At 35.9% G+C, this 25044-nt stretch overlaps 1 protein-coding gene across 1 annotated transcript in view; it reads left to right on the top strand.

Annotated features, from left to right (window-relative positions):
* GRIK2 (glutamate ionotropic receptor kainate type subunit 2) overlaps positions 1-25044 on the top strand; it is a 476767-nt gene that overhangs the window by 310674 nt on the left and 141049 nt on the right. The window contains exon 12 of the mRNA XM_008058224.2: positions 525-742. Within this exon, the coding sequence (XP_008056415.1) occupies positions 525-742 (218 nt within the window). The remainder of the gene's footprint in view (positions 1-524; positions 743-25044) is intronic.

Below are 25044 nucleotides of genomic sequence, written 5' to 3' on the forward strand. Positions count from 1 at the left end.
ATGTGAGTAATCAAATTTATTTTATTATGCAACATTATGTTTTTCACTGACAAGATAGACAAAATGTTTGCGCTACAAGCACATGAAAAATGAAAGCTTACAAAAGTTTGCTAAGAACTGGAGCTGAATGTATGTTAAGACATTTCCTTTGAAATCCACATAACTAACAAAAATATGAAGAACTACATTGTGGTTTATAAATTGGAGTTTTAAAAATATTTTTTAATTCTATTTTTACAAAGGCTTTTTATTCATCAATATTTTAGTTGGTGCTTTGTGCCATGTCAGGCAGAATTTAGTCTCCTGTCACTATATTAAAACAAGAGTGTCTTAAGTGATTGTCTGTTTTCTGAAATTAGCCTCTGCTCTTCCAATGGTTGTTGCTTGCTTACTAAAGCAATATGTCAATTTGTGGTTTAAGCTTTTATTACACAATGATTCCATTCTGCCACTGTGACCAAAAGTATCTGATTGCTGATCCAGTTCTCTGTATTCGTTTCACCTTTCCCCCCACTCTCTGTTAGGTTCTGAGCTCATGCCCAAAGCGCTCTCCACCAGGATAGTGGGAGGCATTTGGTGGTTTTTCACACTTATCATCATTTCTTCGTATACTGCTAACTTAGCCGCCTTTCTGACAGTGGAACGCATGGAATCCCCTATTGACTCTGCTGATGACTTAGCTAAACAAACCAAGATAGAATATGGAGCAGTAGAGGATGGTGCAACCATGACTTTTTTCAAGGTAAGTTCTACTGGTTACCTAAACTGTATGTATTAAAATGATAGCGCACAAGCTGTTCTCTATTTATGAATGTAAAGGTGCAACAATGCCATTATTTGTGCAAAATAATAAGTAGCATATAATTCAAGGGATGGAGAAATGTATATAGCTAAATATATGCTGATAATGACAAATGATTTTAATATTTGAAAATGGTAAGAAGTTTTGCTTTACAAGTATTCTATTCCTGTTTTGAGAAAAATACGTCCAAAGATAACTTTTTTTTCCACAGTAAGATTTTAACTTTGAATGAAAAAAGTAATGTATTTATTGGAAATTTAATAGTAGTGGCTTCGGCATCTACACAGCTTACCTATTCCAGAAGAATAAAACAATTATATATAAGAATGTTTTCCGGGTCATTACCTGGCTGGACTTTGGTGTGTCACGTGCTTTGAGCTATGGCAGTTGCCATGTTTTCTGGCTTTGGCCCCCTCCCCCACCTTGGAGAGGTGAATCCTCTCTCTCCCTTCTCCCTTCTCCCTCTCTTATTTACTTTTAAATAAACTTTTCTGTCTTAAAAAAAAGAAAAAAAAGAGAATGCTTTCCATACATACATTTCTTCCTGTTGAAATAGGGAAGAATACAAGGGCTAACAAAAGCAAGGAGAAACCATTGTTACTATCTGGACATTCATCCAGCTAATATTCTAGGAGGCAGAGTTGAAATGGGCTACCTCATTGAACTCACAGTGGTTTCCAGAAGGATAACCTCGAGGTACATTTAAATGAAAGTGCGTTTCTACTAAGTTCCAGTCATGTAGAATGACTGGCCCTCTTTTAATTTTTCCTCTTTTCTCGTATTCCAGCTCATCTCACTGGACCAAAGTAGACCAGATGGGAGATTTTACTTTAGGGAGTCATTACCACTTTCTAATTTATTTTACATTTTACCAAGTAATTTTGCATGCTTTGTAGATAGAACAGATTTTTAAACATTGATATAGTCTTTCAGTGTTCATAAAAATGCAATTGGCGGTTCAAATATGTAGTGGAAGTGGTAGAATTTAAAAAAAAATAATTGAGGCAAACTATAAATCATTTCATTAAGCATTTATCAACTACTTATTCAGTGCCAGAAATTGTATTGCACATTGATATGCTGTAGCAAAAATATCTAGTTCTCACTTTCAAGAAGAAAATAGTTTAGTTGAATACAGAAAAATAAATCAACTATTATAAAACTGGGTTTTATGTAGTTAAAACAATTTTTTTCAAATTATGCAAATTTCTTAGCAAAAAATCCTTATAAAACTGAATCAACTCTTTTTTTTTTTTTTTTTTGAGTTGAAGTCTCACTTTGTCACCCAGACTGGAGTGCAGTGGCCACTCCCGGTCACTGCAGCCTCGACCTGCTGGGCTCCGGCAATCCTTCCACCTCAGCCTTCCAAGTAGCCAGAACTACAGGCGTGCACTACCACACCCAGCTAATATTTGATTTATTGTAGAGATGAGGTCTCGCCAAGTCACCCGGGCGGGTCTCGAACCCGCGGGCTCAGGCAATCCACTTACCTCAGCCTCCCAAAGTGCTGGGATTACAGGCTGAGCCACTGAGCCCAGCTTGAATCAAATTTTTAAAATAGAGTTCTGGAGGACACCAAAGAATGAGAAAGATTTTATTGCTTAATTACATTTTTTAAATATAATTATTCATCACTTAAATACTTTCATTATTTAATTATTTTCTCATATGACTAGTTTAAAGATTGAGGGCATCGTTTTACTTATTTGGAAAATCATTATTTAATCAAATTTGTAGAATAAAAAGTGTAAGCAAAATATGTTATTTGGCTATGTTAATTACAATGAATAAATTTTTTTCTAGTTGAATATTTAGAATTAGTAAACACCGCCATTCTTAAAAACTGGTTTTTGATTTTTTTTAGCTGTTGAATTAATAAAGACTTTTTTAGCTTTAGAATTAATAAAGACTGCCATTCTTAAAAACTGGTTTTTGATTATTTTTTTAGCTGTTGAAATTGCTAAATGCTCACTCTCAGTGTAAACAAATTTTCAGAAAGTGAATATGTGATGCATTTAAATTATTAAAATAACAAAGGAACTGTTGAAATTGAGTTTGTGAAATAATACAAATACATTAACTAACAAAATGATGTGATGCTGGAATTGTTTGTTTCTGTTTCACAACTATTTTAACATTTTAATTTTATTTTTATTTTTTCAAGGACTCAAATACTTTGTTTATAATTTACATCAATATTATTAATAGTATATGATAATATATTATTTATATTATACTAATATTAATTTATATTTTCTTCCTACCATTTTTCATTTTAAGCTTTTCTTCTTCTTCATCTTTTCATTCTTCTGTTCTTTTTTTTATTCCAATTGCTTTCAGCTATGCAATTTTTGCCTTGCTTTACTTTTCCTTGCTACTGACTTTTCTTCTTACTCTTTCATTTCTTGTTTTTCTCTCATGTGCAAAGATGCCCCTAGCACCTTGAGAAATCAACATGAAGCAACTTTCAATTTCCAACAGCACATACATTCTTTCTTTGGAATTAAAGCCTTTTGGAATAACATGTATACCAGTCATGATAAAAACTACACAGTGATGATTACTAAGCTGACGATTACCTTATATTGTTAACTTTATTACATACTGAATTCTTACTATTGGGATTAGGAAAAAAACAATTTAGAACTTACAAGGAGTCATTAAATGTTGGCCTTTCTTTAGGTATTTTAGTGTAGCCATAAAAGACACTAATTTCAACTTCCTGTTTGGCCTGTTAGACTATATGGTTAAATCAGCTATAGTATGAAATATGTATATATATATTTATTCATACACACACACACACACACACACACACACACACACACACACACACAAACACATATTTTTTGCAACTGGAATTCAAACAATGCATAATCATTTTGAAACCTACAGTGGACCAGGGACTATTGTGTGCAGTCTCTTTACATTTTATACCGTTCTTTTAATTAACAACCACACTTACAAATACTCTAGGAAACCCCCTTAAAGCATCAACTTTTATAGGAATTTCTATCTTGTTTTTGCTAATTTAACAAGACCCTGATTTCCAGAAGATTATTTTTTTTAAAGATATAATGTCAGGCACAGTGTCTCAAGCCTGTAATCCCAGCACTTTGGGAGGCTGAGGCAAGAGTATTGCCTGAACTCAGGGGTTCGAGATCAACCTGGGCAATTTGGTGAGACCTCATCTCTAAAATAAATTAAAAGATAATCTGGGTGTTGTAGTGTGTGCCTATAGTTCCAGTTACTTGGAAGGCTGAGGTGGAAGGATCGCCTGAACCCAGCAGGTCAAGGCTGTGATGGTCGTGAGCATGACACTGCACTCCAGTTTGGGTGATAGAGTGAGATTCCAACTCAAAAAAAAAGAGAGAGAGATAGTAGCAATTTTGTTACTACAAGAAAGAAGAACTGGCTCAAGATATGTGGCCTTATAGGGATTGAGTCCCCAGTATTAAAAAGACAGCAGAGTTATATAACTTTTCTGTAATATTGACTGATTCAGTTTTCAAACACCATTATTGATTTTGTTCATTGAGCTCAATGTATTCTATCTTCAAGATGAGTTCTTCCTTTTTTTTGTGTGTATCCATTACACTTTATCCACATTTTCCCCAGAGACAGATGTAAAGCCATGACTGGCAACATAATTCACAATGAAGGAGAGGTGGTTCTCCAGTGTTATTCCATGTAAACAGTAGAAAACTGTGGCATCACCAATGTATTCTTAATCATATTTAGACAATAAAATAGATGAGAGCCTAGAGATTTTATTGAAAAACATTAAACGAGAAGTCAAAATATCCTTCTTGGAATCTGAGAATATGGTGTACTAGAGCTGAAATCTCACCAAGGGTAAAACACTATACACTGAACGAGGCTATTTTTGGAGAGCGAGCTGCTTGTAATACAGCCTTCTGGGTTAAGTACTCTAGGAATCCATCAGCATCAATGTACCAAATAGCATTGCTGTGAGAAGCTGCATTGGTTTTTAATGAAGTTAATTTTTTTTTGGAGAGTCTTTCAAGGTGCTTGTCCATTTCATGATGGGTGATTTATGAGTGTACCTGCCCATACCATGCTGAGGTTTTTGATAAAAAATGACATGACCGCTGGGCTCGGTGGCTCAGCCTGTAATCCTGCACCTTGGGAGGCTGAGGTGAGTGGATTGCCTGAGCCCGTGGGTTCAAGACCCTCCTGGGCAAGTTGGCGAGATCTCATCTCTACAATAAATTAAAAAAAAAAAAATTAGCCGGGCATGGTAGCACGCGCTTGTAGTTCCAGCTAGTTGGAAGGTTGAGGTGGATGAATCCCTGGAGCCCAGCAGGTTGTGGCTGCAGTGGCTGGAACGGCCACTGCACTCCAGTCTGGGCAACAGAGTGAGACTCCAACTCAAGACAACAACAACAACAAAACAAAAACAAAAAAAATGACATGACCCCTGTACCCCACACTACTATTCATCCAATCCCACCCCAAGGAACAGTTTTTTTTGTTTCCCTTGATGAAAAAAGTTCTTAAGGGGAAGCATCTTACTAATGTCAAAGAAGTGAAACAAAAAATGGCAGAAGCACTAAAAGACATCACAAGTGATAAATTCAGAAACTGTTTTCAGTAGTTGAAAATGCATCTTGATAGATGTGGTGCATCAGAGAGTACTTTAAAAGTGACTGAAGTTAAACATGTAAGAATACACAATTTTTTAATAAATAAATCCTGCGCATTTTGAGGTCTTCCTTCATAAAATGTTACCAAGCCACAAGAACATTCTTTTATTTCTGAAGTATAAAGACTAAGATAATTAGTATCTATAGATTACATGATCAAAAATAACACAGCTGTAGCATGTAGCTGCTATTGTCTTTTTTGAGAATCCCTATATTTTCCAAATTAGTCATATATTGTATAAAATGATGCTGAATAACCTTGTTTCAATGCAACCCATGACTAAGGTTTTCCGGTTTTCACAAATTCTTTATATTTGAAATCTCTGACTTTACTAAGTGTTATAATATAGCCTGCCCATCTAAAAAAGATGATATCAAAGGACGAAACACATGTTCTTTTGCAAGATTATTAAACAAAACCCTGGCAAATATTAAAGAGAAATGTAAGTAGTAGCATATATTTAATTATTCTAAAGATATACAGCTTATGTTTTAGAATAGTTTTTAGGAGTAAAGAAAATTGTGAACTCAGAAAAGCCTGACCTTAATTTCCAGCTCCATCACCTACTGACTATAGTTAGATAGAACTCTACCCTCTGACTCCTTATCTCTCAACAGGACAGTTCTCACAATGTCCTTTAAAAATTGAATGGAAGTTTTGCATGGCATGAGCATAGTGAAAGCTTGATAGATGTTGTGCATTAACCTTACTAGAATATGTAGTTAATTTTTAAAACTCAGCATTTAGAATGATTTCAGATGTTGTCAAATAACTTATGTTTCTATGATACACAATTGGATAATTTTAAATATATTTGAAAAGAGATCACACCATGTTTATCTAATTTAAATTGCTTTATTCTTCTGTTAGCTATTGTCATAAAGAGAATAATTTGACAAATGAAATTAAAAAACCTGTGACTCAGAAATTAAAAAAATCAGTTATTAGAAATAATTTTCTTGACTATATATTGTGAAATTATGGTATAGTGAAGTGCAATTAGCAATTCATTTGAGAATTTATAGTAAAACTCTGATAAAAATTTGTAATTATTTAAAATAAAAATTAATGCTTAATTTTAACTTATTTTTAACCTAATAATTATAATGTCTTATTCAGTTTCATTATGTATCCTATATTCTCAGTCTTACAATATAAGTGTTCAGTTATAAGGAATTAAGTTTTCATTCAATAAATAACCGTTTATGTGACAGAAATGTGTTAGATCTTGGTATATTTTCTACATCTCCTCGACATCTTAACTCCTATCTATTTTACCTCTTAGGTAGCTTTCTGTCTTCTTCACTACTATGCTAGTTCACACCAGCATCATCTTTCACTATTATCCTGATTCATACTAGTGTGATCTTTCACTACTATCCTAGTTTATGTGATCTCCGTGCAGGATTTTACAGTAACCACCTAACTTTTAATTTACCCAGTTTTGCCCATGTTCTCCACACTGCTACCAGAGTGACTTAAAGCTGTCCAAGATGACACCCTCCATTTCCTTTAGGATGAGAATGTACCTCCTTAGCAGATTTATAAAGCACATCATGGTCTGGCTTCTTCTCATTTTCTTCTCACTTTCTTTTGTATACTAAGTTTCAGCTAATCTAGTGTGTTTCTAGTCTGTGTTGCATTGGTACTTTTTTTACCTCCTTCTCCAATGCTACCTATGCTTTTTTGTTATCCCCATCTTTCCTTACCATACTAATTGGTCATATTCTCTCTATTCCTTAGATTCTGATTTGTTCTTCAATTATTCAATGACAAATTTTCTGAGCCTCTGCTTGTCAAAATCTACCCAGTCTGCATACAATGCTCTCTTTTTTATTCTCTCAAGTATTAATTTACTTCAGTTATTATTAGATTATCAATCCAAGATAAATTTTCTTGTTTTCTGTATTTTTCCCACATATACTACACAGCAGGAGACTAGAGATTGAATGAGTCTATATCATTCACTTTCGTGTCCCTAGTTCCTAGCACTAGAATTACTTATGTCTTGGTCTTGTGTTATCGATTGCTACAATATTGCTTAACAAACAGCCAAAATCTTAATGACATGTATTAAGATTATTTACCTTATAAGCCATCTTTTTTTTTTGTAGAAATGTGGGAGCTCATAGACTTTTCTATATTTTTAACAGACTCAGTTTCTTTTACACCAGGGTAACAGTGCTTTTACTAGAACCATTTCTAGTAAAACTTTGTGGCCTTTAAATGTATCTGATTCAGTCTATCTATTATCTGAAAACCACACCCACAATTCTCTTAAAATATGTGCTCTTTAGACTAAATCATTACCACTTTGGACTAGAAGATCTTTATTTAGATGAGAAAGCCTACAAAGCATTGCCTTAACTTTTTCAGAGGTTTCAAGAAAGCTCAATTTGGCTTAAAACCATGTTGAGACAAATTTAAAAGCTTGAGAAACTGAAGATTAAAAATTATTTTATTATCCAACCTGTACATTTTATTGCCTCTAAATCATTTCTCAATTCTGCTTGTGAAGTTGCAGTTTTTTAGATTCCCTTTTCTTCTTATTTTCCTCCGCTTCCTTCTTCTCTTCCTTTTCCTTTTTCTCTTTCTCCTGGTTTTTGTTTTTATTATTAATGTTTTCTTTCTTGTACTCTTATAGCTGAATTGTGAGAAAGAAGTAGCCAATATTCAGAGAGTAAAATTTTTGAGTCAATAGTGGGCTAATGCCACAAAGAACTCTCAACCCCGAGCAGAGCAAGCAGAGGGTTTATAGAGGCAAAAACTGCAAGTGGGTTACATAGCAAGGGGGTAGGGGAACAAGGAACTAAAAACAAAAGGGAACAAAATATGGGGATGTGGCAGTGGGAATTTTTCAAGTAACAATTTCTTGGCTTAACATCTGTTTTCAGTTAAGCAAGAATACAATTACACAGAACTTGTGGTTGGCGAGTTTCCAAATGCTCAGGGGGAACAAGGATGTAAGTCAGTAGTCATGAGAAAGTTATAGCAGTCACACATGGGGGGCAGTCATCTCTGGGTAGGCAAGCAGCTAAGATGGAGGATTTTTAACAAAATGGAGTTACTTATGTCAAACAAGCTATTACAGGTTATTATAGGTTTTACAGATATTTCATTCCCTCCTTTTACTTGTTCTTGAGTCAATGCATTGACTCATCAGTCATGGGTATACTTTTGTATTTGGGTTTCATATACATAAGTTTTACAAAATTGGTTTGTTGTTTGACAAAACAAATAAGCCAATTGAATATACAGGGCCCTATAAGTAGATCAAGGAGGAGGAGGATAAGAGGACCAGCCAAACTGGTAATGAGAGTTGTTAGCCAAGGGTTCTTATTGAACAAGGATTGGAACCATGATTTATTATTGTCTATTTCCCTTTGTCATCTGTCAATATTTTCTCGGACCTTTTGGAGGGTATCTTTAATAACTCCTGATTTGTTGGCACAGAAACAAGTTTCTCTAAGAGCAACATAAAGTCCCTCTTGGGATAAGAAAAGCAAGTCTAGGCCTCTACAATTTTGGAGGAAAACCCCTGCTAGGGAGTCTGCCTGGTCATGGAGTTGATCTATAGCAGACTGCAGGTAATTTAAGTCAGAATTAATGTCCTGTGCAAAGTTAGATAGCCCTAATTCTCCATGGCCCAGGACAGTGGTGCTGAGTGCAGCTGTTCCAGCTATGTTTAACCTGATTAAGACAGGCACAAGTAAGGGGGCAGCACGTTTCCAATAAATTGTCAGGAGAGCAGGAGGATTGAACAAAAGGGTTCCTTCAGGACTGCTATAAGCATATACCTGGGAAGTGTGTGGACGATAATACATAAGGTAGGATTATTGGCTAAGATTTCAGCAGTAATGCAGGTGGTGATGCCTGTAGGACAAGCAAACCAAGTATTGGCAGGGGCTGCATAGGCCATGAATTTGGTTATAGTTACAGTGAGAGATGAATTACAGACCTCAGAAAATGGGGAAGATTGAAGTCTGAAGTTACAAGACAAGAAGCATTTCCAGTTACATCTCCTATGGTGATGTGAACTCTTTTTGGAGAACATGTAGTTTTGTCAGCGTTGCTGATAATAGTTTTGACTCCTTGACCCACATATATGGGGGTTTTAACTTTAAGCAGAGCCAGCAATCTGAAGCTAATTGTGGCCAGGTGGTGTCGAGCAAAGCATTCATATTAGTTAACATAGGAAAAAGACTAGGGGGCTGTTGATCTGAAGGACTAGCCCTGGACGAGCCCCTGAAGTTAACTTTGGAAGCTGTGCCTCCCCGGGTGAGCTCTCGGAGTGGGCACTGGAAGTTGTTGAGGTGGACCTGGGGTGGTAATATGACTAGCAGAAGGTGGAGGCTGATGAAAACTGAACTTGGAATTTCCCAAGTTGGTTAATGGTCCTATTGGCTTGGCTATGTTGTAGGCAAAGTTTGCCATTGGATGGTGAGTAAGGCACCTGGGTCATATCCAGTTATATATTCTCAGATGCCTCAGGTGGAGCCTAAACCCCAGGAATGGTGAGAGGGATTGATGACGTTTATGTATACCAGAGTCAGATTGGGATCTGGGCTGGTACCTTCCCAAAGGGTGATTTGGGAAGTATCATTGGGCCCCCCACTGTAAGTTGTGATAGTGACACATTTCCATTGTGGGCAAAAGAAATGGTCAGCCAGATTAAAGTGTTGATCTGTGGGATTCCCAGGACATAGGGAGAAGTCCATGTCATGGGCGCTGCAAGTAGGCATAGGGGCATTGACCATGACCCCTCCATAAAGGAGCCAATAGGAGGACATGGAGGGACTTAACAGGGAGATTGAGGAAGTCACAAAGAGGGACTTTAAGAAAGACTGTATCAGTAGGAACCAGATTAGTTCAGGCTGGGTTGAAAGGGCCAGTCCTGTTTTGAGTAGCCAACGCTATCCCTGAGGCAAAGCACATTAGGGAGAAGGAGTATAGGACATGTCTGGACTCTCCAGTTAAACTTACTGTAAGCATAGTAGGGTGGTAACCCATCCTATGCAAGAGAGATAAAATAGAATTAACAGGGACTTCTCATCACATTTCCAGTCTGCAGGGGCTACAGCAACAAGGTCTACCCCTAGAGCTAAGGCAATTGGGATGACAAAGGTGAGGACTAAGGGGTGATAACAATACATTCAGGGAATTAGCAACCAGTTAAACGGTCTATTCATGTTTTAGTTTTGCATGGTCAGTCAGTCCGTGGTGAAGTTGAAGCAGGATGGCAGGCTCAGAAGGGGAGTTTGAGGGGGTTCTTAGGGTTTCTTGTTGTAGTCCAGACAACTGAGCAGGGTGGAGTGATGTCATTTTCCTTGGCTTCTTTAACTTGTGAGTGATGAATCCAGGCCAGTATTCTGTCAACCGTAAGAGCCGTTGGGGTCATGAAGGTGGCGATATAGGGTCCCTTCCAGGCAGGGGTCAGTCTCTCTTTCTGGAACTTTTTGCTGTAGACCAAGTCCCAGGGCTGGAATGGATGACACGGCGTGGAAGATGGAGTTGGCAAAGTGGCACAGACGTTGGTATGGACAGTATCCTGAACCTGTTGTAGTGACTGGAGATACTTTAACAGAGATTGATTGGCAATTCCTTCAAGAATGGGATCCCATAACCGGGGTAATAGAGGAGGGGAGTCTTCCAAACATGATTTCATATGGTATAAACCCAGCCTTGTATGGGGAGCATCAGCCCGGAGAAGGGCCAAAGGCAAAAGGTTTACCCATTTTTTCACTGATTCCTATTATTAATTTAGCTAAGGTGGTTTTTAAAGCTTGGTTCATGTGTTCTACCTGTCCAGAGCTCTGTGGTCGGTAAGCACAATGTAATTTCCAGTTAGTGTTTAGCGCTGTACTAACTAGTTGTACTATGGATGAGGTGAAAGCAGGACCATTATCAGAGACAATAGAGAGGGGGAGCCCAAACCTAGGAATAATTTCATTTAGTAAAAACCTTGTAACCATAAGAGCAGTTTCATTTTTTGTGACAAAAGCTTCTACCCATCCAGAAAAAAGTATCTACAAACACCAGTAGATAGTTGTACCCCGCATGAGGGTATTTTACCTCAGTGAAGTCTATTTCCCATTTTTCTCCAGGACTTACTCCTTGGGCTCTGATACCTCAGGAGGCCTAGGGTCTTGTTTGGCGTTAACTCGTGCACAGGCAGGGCACATTTTGGCTGCCGAGGCAGTCAGGCTTTTTAAATCATTAATATGATAATAACAATTCAACAACTCAGCCATCTTCTATGTTTGCCCTAAATCAATGCTATATATATTTATGTATTTTCTTGTATGGTAGTACCTTGCTGCTTTTTTACCAAATTCTGTACATTTATCCATCAGTACAATGTCGCATTCATTGATAGAAAACCTATGAGAGAGAGAGTGTCTGGTAGAATGTGTGATTGCTCACATTTTGTTACTCTGTAGAGGGTTAATAGTTTTCTTCAAAATATGTGGACCTCTGTGGCATTCTCATCTCAGTCCTCAGTCAAAAGTCAATTTATTTGGCAATGGAGGTAATGAAGTTAGGAATATAAGCAAGTGGATCACTCCATTCAAGGTAAAAATGTTTTATCTTTGGGTACCTAGAAATAAAAGAATTTTCTCTGTTGAGAGCTGTTTTTTATTTCTTTCTTGCATTCTCTTCCTTTGTTTCTCCTCCTCCTCCTCCCTGCTCTTTCTTTTCTTTTTTTTTATGTCTTCCTCTTCAGAGAACATTCTAAACACCTGCTCATTAATCTTCAAAGCAACTCCTAAGGAAGGTAGGAAGCAATTACCATTATGCTCATTTAACAGATGAGAAAACTGGGCCCTACAGTAAGGTTAAGTGAATTATTAATTATAAAAACAATAACCAAGGGATGCATAGTGTCACTATAAAAGTAATAACTAAAGATATCATGGTATAACCATCATTACTCAGAAGAGGTAAGTGAATTAGTAATTTTTGCTCACCTACACACCCCGACTGTTTGGTTAAATATTTTTCTAAAACGTTTGCCTTAAGACATTGGGAAAGATAAAACCATATCTTGTTATTTATAGTTTTCCACTTATTCTGATTTTACCAATTTAATGATCTTCTAAAATTAATTATGCTGAGGAGATAGTATAGGTTTTGAATCTGAATTGCTAGTGTTTCATTCTTGCAGTTTTTTCGAGAACTTGAGTGATTTTGTTCCTTGAATACTACAAAATCATAAGTAATTTTTGAGTCGAGAGATAGAATATAAAAAGTTGGTAGATTGCATGTGTTTAGTAGATTAAAAAACATATGCTATTCATTAGATTGTTTCTATTTTTAAAATATCTGTAAAGCATAATTTTTGCCTATTGTTTTCATTTAGAGCTATGAATATAGCATATTTAATATACTTATTATTTAGACATTGGCAGAGTAAATGCATGAAATGGCTTCCATAATGTACTTTTCACATTGAAAAAATGTTTTCTGAGGTGAATGTTTGTTTTTCTCTTGCTATATTGATGATAAAGCAATTTGAAGGTTACATTTTACATACGCAGAAAATTAACCTAAAATAGTATTCAAAGCTGAAAAAAATTTTCTAAACAAAAATTTTTTTTATATTGCAGATTTGTTTATTTCCAGGTATTATTCTTTAAGTGGTTTTCATATTTTATCTAGCAAACTTTTTAGTCAAGTATGGTCATCAGTAACAAGTGTTTAATAGTTACTTGTCAGCAAATGGATAGAAATTGGGTTATGCCTTTAAGTGTGCATGTATTTACTATTATGCTGATTATGGTAATTTCTACCACTATCCAGAAGGAGTTATTGACAATATGGTAATTAGAAAAGGTTTTTTTGGTTCTTTAATAAGTACAGAAATGATTTGCTAAATAGCTGATTACATAAGTGCTTCCCTGTTTGTTTAGGTGTTATTAACTAGCCACATACTTTTGTTTCAGGTCATTTTTATTAATTTGGAATTAATTTAAACTTAGTAATGGCATCCCCTTCTCTTTAATAATTTAAGAAAAAAGTTATCAAGTTTCAGTTTTGTATTTCGCGTAAGTGATGGGGCCTCTGTTCCTAGGAAACTAACTTAAAAAATGAAATGTTAACATGATCATAGGTACAACTAGCCTCAAAAATGTATGGATATACTTTTTGAACTTTTGATAGGCTGTACCCTCCCTATGTATTTAACTATTTTTCCAGAAAAGTTAGGGATACTGACTATTTTATCAGAATCGTCCGTTTTAAAACTGTTTTAACTTATGGGGGCAATGTTTTTTTTTTTTTTTTTTTTTCTTTTGAGTTGGAGTCTCATTCTTGCCACCCTGGCTGGAGTGCAGCAGCATGCTCACTGACTGACACCACAGCCTCCACTTCCTGGACTTAGGTGATCCTTCCGCCTCAGCCTTCCAAGTAGCTGGAACTACAGATGCACACCAACACGTCTGGCTAGTTTTTGTGATTTATTGTAGAGACGAGGTCTCACCAAGTTGCCCAGGCTGATCTCGAACCCATGTGCTCAGGAAATCCTCTCAGCCTCCTAAAGTGCTGGGATTACAAGCTGAGCCACTGTACCTGGTTGGCAATCTTGTAAACTACTAAAATTGTAGGAAATGTGACTGTACTACAACCTGTATGGTTGGATAGCATAATATGTGTGTCTTATGGAAATACAATCTTGTTCATGAAAGGGAATCATATTACTCTGAAAAAGTAAAAAAATCATGACTTTTACATTTGTTTTACTTTCTCTAAGGGATAAAATCATTATTGTGACCAATTTGGTTATGTTATTCACTAAGTTTTAAACATCTTTAACATAGTTGTTTGTGAGTAAGTACTAGAAATTTCTTGTACAGCATGGTGACCATAGTTAATAATAATGAATACTTAAAATGTACTAAGTGAATATTCAGTGTTATACTAACACACACACACACACATACACACAACTATGTCAAGTGATAGGCATGTTAAATAGGTTGATTGTGGAAAATACTAGACATGGTATACTTATATAAAAAACATACCGAGCCGGGCTCGGTGGCTCAGCCTGTAATCCCGCGGCTTTGGGAGGCTGAGGTGAGTGGATTGCCTGACCCCGCGGGTTCGAGACCCGCCTGGGCAGCGAGACCTCATCTCTACAATAAATAAAAAAAATCAGCTGGGTGTGGTAGCGCGTGCCTGTAATTCCGGCCACTTGGAAGGCGGAGGCGGAAGGATTGCTGGAGCCCAGCAGGTCGAGGCTGCGGTGGCCGGGAGCGGCCACTGCACTCCAGTCTGGGCGACAGAGTGAGACTCCAACTCAAACAAACAAACAAAAAACAACAAAAAAAACATACCATTTACTTGCTATACACCTTAAATATACACAATTTCTTGTCAATCATAATTCAATAAAGATGGAATTAAATGAATAAATAAATAATAAAATATCCATTTGTTTAAGTCAGTAGTTCTCAACTTGACTGTATATTAGAACATTAAAATCTCTTGGGAAGCTTTTAGAGAATACTGAAGTCTAAGCTGCTTGCCAGGCCAATTAATTCAGAATGTCTTAAACTAGATCCAAAAACCTGTAAACTTTTAAAACACCTGCCCAGGTGATATAATTTTGCAGAAAGAGTTAATTTAATTTACAATACATACAATCCCCTCATTTTTGGCATCAATGGTTAATAATTGATTGTATCTACTTCTATTCCTTTTATATTAGGGTGAGCATTTTTTTCCAAGTCCCACAAAAGATTGAGCTGAGATGTAAAAGAATGATACCTTTTCCAACCACGTTTTTACTTCTATATTATTTGTAAGAAATGTGTATATAATCTTTTTCAACAGATCTGCTGAGAGTAAATAATATGATATGATTACATCTTTATTTCTGACACTATTCTTGGAGGCCTCCAATAGTTAAGCATGAGAAGAAGAAAATTAGAGCATTCTTGTTTCTCAGAGTCGTATGGTGGGGTGAAGTTTGAATTTATGTCTCTAAGTAAAAGTTAAGAAAATGTTTTCTAAAGGATCTAGGGAGTGAATAATCACCTTTTCCTTGTAAACTTTATTGTAAGTTTTTTTGCTGTGGGGTGGAAAGCATAAGAGTCCATATTAGAAGCCGGGCTCGGTGGCTCAGCCTGTAATCCCGTGCCTTTGGGAGGCTGAGGTGAGTGGATTGCCTGAGCCCGCGGGTTCGAGACCCGCCTGGGCAGCGAGACCTCATCTCTACAATAAATCAAAAAATCAGCTGGGTGTGGTAGAGCATGCCTGTAGTTCCAGCTACTCGGAAGGCTGAGGCGGAAGGATCGCCGGAGCCCAGCAGGTCGAGGCTGCGGTGGCCGGGAGTGGCCACTGCACTCCAGTCTGGGCTACAGAGGGAGACTCCAACTCAAAAAAAAAAAAGTCCATATTAGAGTCTTAGAAAGGTTATACATGTGACTTTTGTGTCACCTAATGGGAAGTAGATTAAAAAGAGATAACATTTAGTTAACGTTAAATAAATGGCTGGGCGCAGTGGCTCAAACCTGTAATCTCAGCACTTTGGGAGGCAAGGGAGGCAGAGGCAAGAAGATTGCCTGAGTCCAGGTGTTCGAGACCAGCCTGGGCATCTGGGGGAGACCTCATCTCCACAATAAAGCAAAAAAATTAGCCAGGTGTGGTGGCACATACCTGTAGTTCCAGCTGCTTGGAAGGTTGAGGCAGAAGGATTGCCTGAGCCCAGCAAGTAGAGGCTGTGGTGGCCGTGAGTGTGCCAATGCACTCCAGTCTGGGTGACAGAATGAGACTCCTACTCAAAAAAAAAAAAAAAAGAAAAAAAGAAAAAAAGTGACACTAACTATCCTACTTTATAGGTTTATATTGAGTTCTGAGTGAGAACTTTGAGATTTGGGTTCATGTAATTTTCTTGACTGAAAACTATTTTACTACCCTGTAATATTTGGTGAACTATTTCTGCTTCTTTCTCTGTTGCGAAAAAAATAGTGCTATTTTAACTGGTGAGGATAAATTATTACACAATTCTGATTTGCATATTCCTTTATGTTATTTGAGCATTTCTTGATATCCCTTTGAAGATCTAAACTGAAATAAAATGTCCCTCAAACATGACATACTGCTCTAACTTGGATGATGGAAAGCCTGACTGACTCAGGCTTCCAAGCAAACAGCTGTTCTTGCCAACTTGCTTGCAAGTTAATTGGGGAACAGCTATTGTTATTTAGAATACACAGAGACTTTATTTTTTGTTTGCTTGTTGCACATTTTGAAGTTTATGGATAATCTTTGTTTACCGTTTTGTTCTTTTCTATGTACTTGAATGAATGAAACAAAAATGTTAGTGATTGAATGTTAGTGTCTCTAAGCAGTCAGTTTAGTTAGTGATTAATATTGTTACTGGAGTTTTTGTCAGTTCATGTTGCTGTGCTCTTCATTCTATATCAGGCATCTTTTCTAGAAATCTGAAAGAAATACCTTAGTGAAGCATTTTATATAATTTCTCTAACTCTCTCAAATTATTTTTTGTTTATTAATTGTATTGAAATATTGAATGTGGGAAATGCCTTACTGTTAACATTAAGTGGTAACATTTTGTTTAGCAAAATAAAGTTGGTGTTTTCAAAGTGTTGTTATATTCTTGTTAGTTTCAAATATGACTTGAAATAAATATTTAAAACATGACTATTTTAATTCTTTATTACGCATTTGATTTATCGGTATAGTAAGAGAGTTCGTTTTAGTCAAGGAGGTTGTCTCCCTCCCCCTTTCCTCATCTAACACACAATTTATTGTATGTGAGGCCTGATCCTATGTTTATTACAGGGATTTGCATAAGGCCTACAGGAAACCAACACCATTTTACTATGTTCCCATTGCAGGAAATAAAATGGTGCCTTTGAGTAAAGCTGCTTCATCAGACTCTAGCTCGGCATGCCAAGTTACAGCCATCAATGGTGAAACAGCAGATGTGAAGGCTAGTTGGCATCAAAGCATATGAGTCAAAGACTTTCCTATGGGAAAGAAAGTGCTTCATTACACTTTATCTATAGTGAGAACATTGGTTTTATCAAGCTGTCTGAAAATTAGAATATGATGAGTTTTATTACCCTAGCTCTGCCAGAGTGAATTCAATAGTTAAAAAGAAAGCAATAACACCATTTTGGGAATTATAAGAAGTGATTAGAGTTTTAGTGCATTTAAACTTGGTAGAAGGCAGAAACTTTATCTTAGAAAGTAACTTCTCTAAAATATCTGAGGGACAGAAGATTAATCTCTTTCTAATTGTTACAATTGCAATATGTATTAATATAGCTTTGGACACTTAAATTGAAGAAAGGAGTTATGTTTTTGACTGAAATGTAAAATCTGAGAAACAATGTTTTAATTGCCTTGGAAATTGTGTGCATGAGATTGCAGCCATTCCAGGGTATACTGTGGTTCACTCCCTCCCTTATCCCCTCTCCTTTTCTCTGTGCAAGAACCACTCCTGCTGTTTATCAAGTCAGGATGGCAGCTCAAACACCGTGTCCCACCTCATCAATCTTAGGAGAGAGGGCCCCACAGGGAGTGAGAAAACTTGAAAGTCAGTTAATATAGTGATGTTGAGCTGGCATGTCAAGTGCTGGATAATGGATAATAGTTGTCACTGTAAGAGTTTATAGCCACTGGTTAGGCAACATTTTGAAGGAAATTCAAGAAGGACATATTTTGGACACAAAAAATAGGCTGAGATAAATATTATCCAAAAATACATTGACATTTTAAAAAACTGTAGTGCTTTATACAAAAATAGCTAAAATGAAAATTCCATTTCTTCTATATAAATTGCTGAATAAAAGCATCATTTGGTGTTTTTTAGAACAAATACACAGATTGTCTGATTTGTTAATTTTTTAAGGAAATTATCTTTATTAGCATCATGGCTATGAAATATCTATTGTGGTGGCTGAATTTTTTGGGGGAAAGGGATTGTTCCAACTTTAGAGTATTAGTAAAGGTATATTACTCTTATTTCTTTAGATAGTGCATTAATTGTAAGGTGAATATCCTGAAACTGATTTGATCAAAGATGCAAATCAGAATATCCTTGGCAGTTGTGCTCTTGATTTTTCATGCATTTTGCTGTATTTTTAGGGGGAAGCTATTTTTTAGTTGAAAATGTACTTTAAACTAATTAGCATCTTTGATCAAACCAATTTTCCTTTGTCTTTGTGTTCTCCTACCTCTTTCCCAAAGTAAAAATAGCAGTAATAATACTTCGTTTTTTGTTAAGAGCTACTTGAAGACAGTACACAATAAGTTTTTTCTTTCCTTATAAACCAAAAAAGATTTACTGTCTCTGCTGCTGTTGCTATCTTCAATGTTAGCCTTTTCTTTAAAGACAATATCGTACTGTTTTTCCCCTTGAGAGCAAGCAAGATGTAAAGTCATGCACTCTGCTGGTGCCAGTAACATTACCACTATATCACACATATTCACAAGGAGCAAACATGGTTCATAAATCATCCTTATTTTTTTATACCCTTCCTTTCAACCCCAGATAGATCAGGAAAAAAATAAAAATAAATTTTGTAGCTTGTATATAAGAATTGATAATTGTAAACTGACCATAAATAATTCTTCAAAAATATTGCTTTAAAAATAAAACTAGTTAATGGTAAATGCCTCATTCTTAAAGATGTCCTATTCTGAAACAACTTGAATCTCTCTTTATGTTGTGGTATTATTGACTGTGGCAGTGCCTAGAGCTGTTTAATTGCCAAATGCATGATGGTGAGGACTTTCATTGACCTCCTTTATTCAGAAAAATTCTTCAATAATTTTATAAATAAAGAAATTTCCAGGTGACTCAATGTGGCTGTGTGTGTGTGTGCATGCACATGTACATGAAGGAGTGTGTTATGTAAGAATAAGGCATGCTATCTTAATTGGAGTTAAATTATGCATGATTATATAATTCATTTTCCTATACCCAGTTTCCATATTAAATCTATTTTAGGGAAAGAACAGTTCAGGGTTGGCAATAAATTGCACTTTTACATTTCCTGACAGCATTTGAATTATGCTTATGATGGTTATTAGCCTATTGTATACACCATAGCACTAGTGGAGTTCAGTGAAAAGATTTGATTATCTCTAAAGGTAGGTGTTTCATTTATTAAATATTGTAATTACAGCTAATTAGAAGCTACACAATAAATTAGTTTGCTTTGTAGGTCCCTTGACTGTTTTCAGAACACTATGAGCTTATGCTTCATTTTAATTCATTGCAAAAACAATTAAATAAAGACCAAAGAATAGAATAGCAGCATTAATAATGGATATAATTGATTGTTGAGTCAATGCAATAGTTTAATATAATGATTTAATATATAAACTAGCTTATGTCATGAAATCATACTTCCTTCACTCAACAGGGACTTAGATGATTTCTCTAGGTTTCTGTTTTCTTACAGGTAAATTGGGGGTATAAATATATGTCTTATAGATTGTTCATATAAGCACAAAACATGCAATAAACTCCCAATATGTACTTATTGCTATTCCTATTATAAGGAGTTTAATATTTGAATTGTTAAATTTCTGTACTGGATGAAACCTTTTCCCCTAGTATGAATGTACTTTAGCAAATACAAAAAGTTTACTTATGGTTAAGGCCAATATCTGACACTCAGTTTTACTTTTTAGATTAATAATTTGATTCAGATTGTAGATTAATAAAAAAATACTCTGGAATACTTTCTTAACTATTGAAAAGAGAAAATATATTGATAATTCAGTTCCATCCTACATTATAGACTTTATAATTCTTTAAATAGACTTATTATTTGGAGTAGTTTCAGGGTCACAGCAAAATTGAGCAGAATATTTGGAGATTTCCCACATACTCCCTGCCTCCACTCATTTCCTTCATTATTACCAACATTCTCCACTAGATCAGAATGTTTGTAAAAATTAATGAGCCTACATTGACACATCATTATCACCCAGGATCCATAATTTACATTAGGGTTCACTCTTGGTGTTGTATATTCTATGATTTTGGCCCAATTTATTACTGCTCTCTATAATACCATACTATGCTAAACTGTACCATATGCTATTATAATATAAAACTACTATGTATGATACTATAATGTTGGCTACATGTCACTAAAAATGGTCTTTTAATTCAGGGTCTTTTTATTAGTGTGTAAGATTTGATTTGACAAATAAGTCACACTTAGAATTAGTGCTTAATAAAATTGAAACTCCTTTTTTTATTGTTCTTTTTCTCTGTGAATATTAACATTGTAATTTTAAGCAAGATTAGTTTCTTTTTTATTTTCTGTTTTGATTCAAGGAGTCCATGTGCAGGTTTATTACATAGGAATATTGCATGCTAGTGAGACTTAGGCTTCTATTGAGTCTGTCACCTAGGTACTGGACATGGTACCCAGTGGGTAGTTTTCTTTTTTGTTTTGTTTGTTTCTTGTTTTTTTGAGTCAGAGTCTCACTCTGTTGCCCAGGCTGGAGTGCAGTAGCACACTTGCAATCACAGCAGCATCAATCCACTGGGCTCAGGTGATCCTTCCAAGTAGCTGGAACTACAGGTGTGCGCTACCACACCTGGCTTATTTTTTGATTTATTGTAGAGATGAGGTCTCACCAAATTACCCAGGCTGACCTCAAACACCTGGGCTCAGGTAATCCTTTCACCTCAGCCTGCCAAAGTGATGGGATTATGGGTGTGAGTCACCGCACCCGCTCAGTGGATAGTTTTCAACCCTTAACCTGTCTACTTATTCCTTTTAGGAGTGCCTCAGTGTCTGTTGCTCTCAGTCTTGTGCTCATGTGCATACAGAGTTTAGTTTGCACTTATAAGAAAGCATGTTATTCAGCTTTCTGTTTCTGTGATAATTTGCTCAGGATGATGGTCTCTAGCTGCAACTGTGTTGCTGCAAAGGACATAATTTGTTCTTTTTTTATGGCTGCATAGTATTCCATAATGTATGTGTACCATATTTTCCTTATCCATTCCATTATTGTTGGGCAATTAGATTGGTTCCATGTTTTTACTGTTGATATTGTTGAAGTGCTATGATAAACTTGCCTATGCAAGTGTCTTTTTGTTAGTGATTTCTGTTCCTTTGAGTATATAACCAGAAGTGAAATTGGTGGATTGAGTGCTTAGTCTATTTTTAGTTATTTGAGAAATCACCAAACTGCTTTAAACAGGGATTTAATGAGCTTGTATTCCCACTGACAGTGTAGGAGCATTCCTTCTTTTTCACAACCTAGCCAAAATCTGTTGTTTTTTGATGTTTTACTAAAAGCCATCTTGACTGTTGTAAGATGGTATCTCATTGTGGTTTTGATGTGCATTTCTCTGATGATTAGTGATGCTGAACAATTTTTTAAATGTTTGTTTTCCACTTGTATGTCTTCTTTTGGGAAATGACTTTTCATATTCTTTGCCCACTTTAGAGATTGTTAGTTTTTCTCCCTTTGATTCACTTGTGTTCTTTGTAGATTCTGGATATTAGACCTTTGTCAAATACATAGTTTTCAAATATTTTCTTTTATTGTATAGGTTGTCTGTTAACTAGATTGATGGTTTCTTTTGCTGTGTAGAGGACCTTGAATTTGATCAGGTCCCACTTGTCAATTTTGTCTTTTACACCTTTTACTTTTGAGCAATTGTTTATGAATTCACTGCCTAGGTTAATTTCCAGATAGGTGTTTCCTAAACTTTCTTCTAGCATTTTTAGAGTTTGAAGTCTTATGTTTCTGTTGTTAATCCATCTCGAGTTAATTTTTATATATAATGAGAAGAAGAAGTCCAGGTTCATTCTTCTGAATATATTTCAACAATTTTCCCAGCACTATTTGCTAAATAAGGTGTCCTTTCCCCATAGTTTGTTTTTTTCAGCTTTGTCTAAGTTGAGATGGTTCTGTGCCAGGGGTTTATTTCTGGATTCTCAATTATCTTCCTATATGTGCCTATTTTTGTATCAGTACCATGCTGATTTGGTTATTGTTGCCTTGTAGTAAAGTTTGAAATCTGGTAATGAGATGCCTCCAGCTTTGTTCTTTTTGCTTAAGACTGCTTTGGCAAATTGGGCTCTTTTTTGCTTCCACGTAAATTTTAGCATGGTTTTTTCTAGATCTGTGAAAAATTATGCTGGCAATTTTATAGAGATTGCATTGAATCTGTGAATTATTTTTGATAACATGGACATCTTGACAGTATTTGATTCTTCTGCTCATGAGCATTGATTGTTTTTCCATTTGTGTTGTCTTTGATTTCTTTAGTAGTGTTTTTCAGTTCTCATTGTAGAGGTCTTCTACCTCTTTGGTTAGATGTACTTTGTGGTATTTTATTTATTTAGTTTTGGTTACTTTAAATAAGGTTGTGTTCCTGATTTGATTCTCGCTTGAATTGTGCTTGGTATATAGTAATGCCACTGTTTTCTATATCTAATATATGTGATAAATTATATATATTATAAATGTTGATTTTATATCATAATACTTAAGTTGCTTGTGGGTGCTAGGAGTCTTTTGGTGGACTCTTTAAGGTTCTCTAGATATATAATCATATCATCTAGATATATAATTTAACTTCCTCATCACATATTTGGATGCCTTTCATTACTTTCTCTCACCTGTTGCTCTGGCTAGAACTTCCAGTACAATGCTGAATGAGGTTGGTGAGAGTGGGCATCCTTGTCTTATTCCAGTTCTTAACTGAAATGCTTCCAGCTTCTGCCCATTAAGTATGATGCTAGCTATGGGTTGGACATAGATGTCTTTGGTTATTTTGATGAATGTTCCTTTGATGCCTTGGAGCTTGAGGGTTTTTATCATGAAGGGATGTTTAATTTTATTCAGTGATTATTGAAATAATCATATGGTCTTTATTTTTACTTCTGTTTATGTGGTGAATTATGTTTATTGTATTTAGAACCCAGCCTTGCATCTCAGGAATAAATCCCACCTACTCTTGATGAATACTTTTTTTGATGCATTGCTGGATGCAGTTTGCTAGGACATTGTTGAGAATATTTGCATCTATATACATCAAGGAAATTGGCCTACAGTTTTCTTTTTTAGTTGTGTCCTTGCCATTTTTTGGTATCAAGATGTTGTTGGCTTCGTAGATTTAGTTTGAGAGGAGTTCTTCCTTCTTAATTATTTGAAATAATTGTTGTCGTTTTAGTAACAGCTCTTCCTTGTACATCAGGTAGAATTCAGCTGTGAAGCTATCAGGTTCTGGACTCTTTTGGTGAATAAGTTTTTTATTACTGAATCAATTGGTCTGTTCAGGGTTTCAATTTCTTCTTGTTCCAATATTGGGAGGTGGTATGACTCCAGCAGTTTATCCACTTACTTAGATTTTTCTAATTTGCATGCATACAGATGTTTATAGTAATCTCTAATAATCCTTTTTATTTCTTCTGGGTTAGTTCTGATGTCACCTTTCTGATTTCTGACTGCATTTAATTGGATTTTTCTCTACCCAGTGAAGGCAGGGTCTGTTGATATTATCTTTTCAAAGAAATGAGATCTCAACTTGTTGATCCTTTGTATGTTTGTCTGATTGCTTGTTTTTGGTTTCAAAGATTCTTTTGCATTAAGGAAAGAATGCATATAATTTATAAGGATTACATGATTTTAGGAAACCAAAGGAAAATAATTGCCAAATTTCAGCCTACAAAGATAATTTCTAAAATCTTCTAACAATAACTTTAAATTTTCTTCAAAAATTTGTAAAAAATTATTGTTTTTTTCTCTTATTGCCGTGTTAAAACTTTTAGCCTTAACACAGCTACATAAATTGTATCCTTCGCTGAGCACAGGTAATGGTGCCCTTTTTTTTGAGTTGGAGTCTCACTCTGTCGCCCAGACTGGAGTGCAGTGGCCGCTCCCGGCCCCCGCAGCCTCGACCTGCTGGGCTCCGGCTATCCTTCCGCCTCAGCCTTCCAAGGAACTGGAACTACAGGTGCGTGCTACCACACCCGGCTAATTTTTTGATTTATTGTAGAGATGAGGTCTTGCCAAGTTGCCCAGGCGGGTCTTGAACCCACGGGCTCAGGCAATCCACTCACTTCAGCTTCCCAAAGCGCGGGATTATAGGCTGAGCCACCGAGCCCGGGTAATGGTGCTCTTTTCATGAATATGCTTCAAAGGTTCATTAGAATAGGTTGTAAGAATGCTCTTAACATACTTTCCAAGATAAGATTTTCTAAATTATACCCTAAAACAGACCTTTGCTGTACATTAGGTCTCCAGAACTTATTTCTCTCACAACTGGCACTTTGTATTCTTTAATCAATATTTTCTGTGCCCCCACTCACTCCCAGTCCTTGCTAACTACTCTTTTACTTTCTGATTTTGACTTTTTTAGATTTCACATGTAAGTGAAATCGTGCAACATGTCTTTCTGTGTCTGGCTTATTTTTCTCAATAAAAAATACTTCAGGATCATACATGTCCCACATGACAATTTCCTTCTTGTTGAAGACTGAATAATATTCTACTGTGTGTCTATGTGTCTGTGTGTGTATTTCCACATTTTCTTTATCCATTCATTTATTGACAGGAAC

Source organism: Carlito syrichta, unplaced genomic scaffold (genome assembly GCF_000164805.1).
Source record: "Carlito syrichta isolate Samal-C Ts95f unplaced genomic scaffold, Tarsius_syrichta-2.0.1 Scaffold303260, whole genome shotgun sequence".
NCBI classification, from domain to species: domain Eukaryota; kingdom Metazoa; phylum Chordata; class Mammalia; order Primates; family Tarsiidae; genus Carlito; species Carlito syrichta.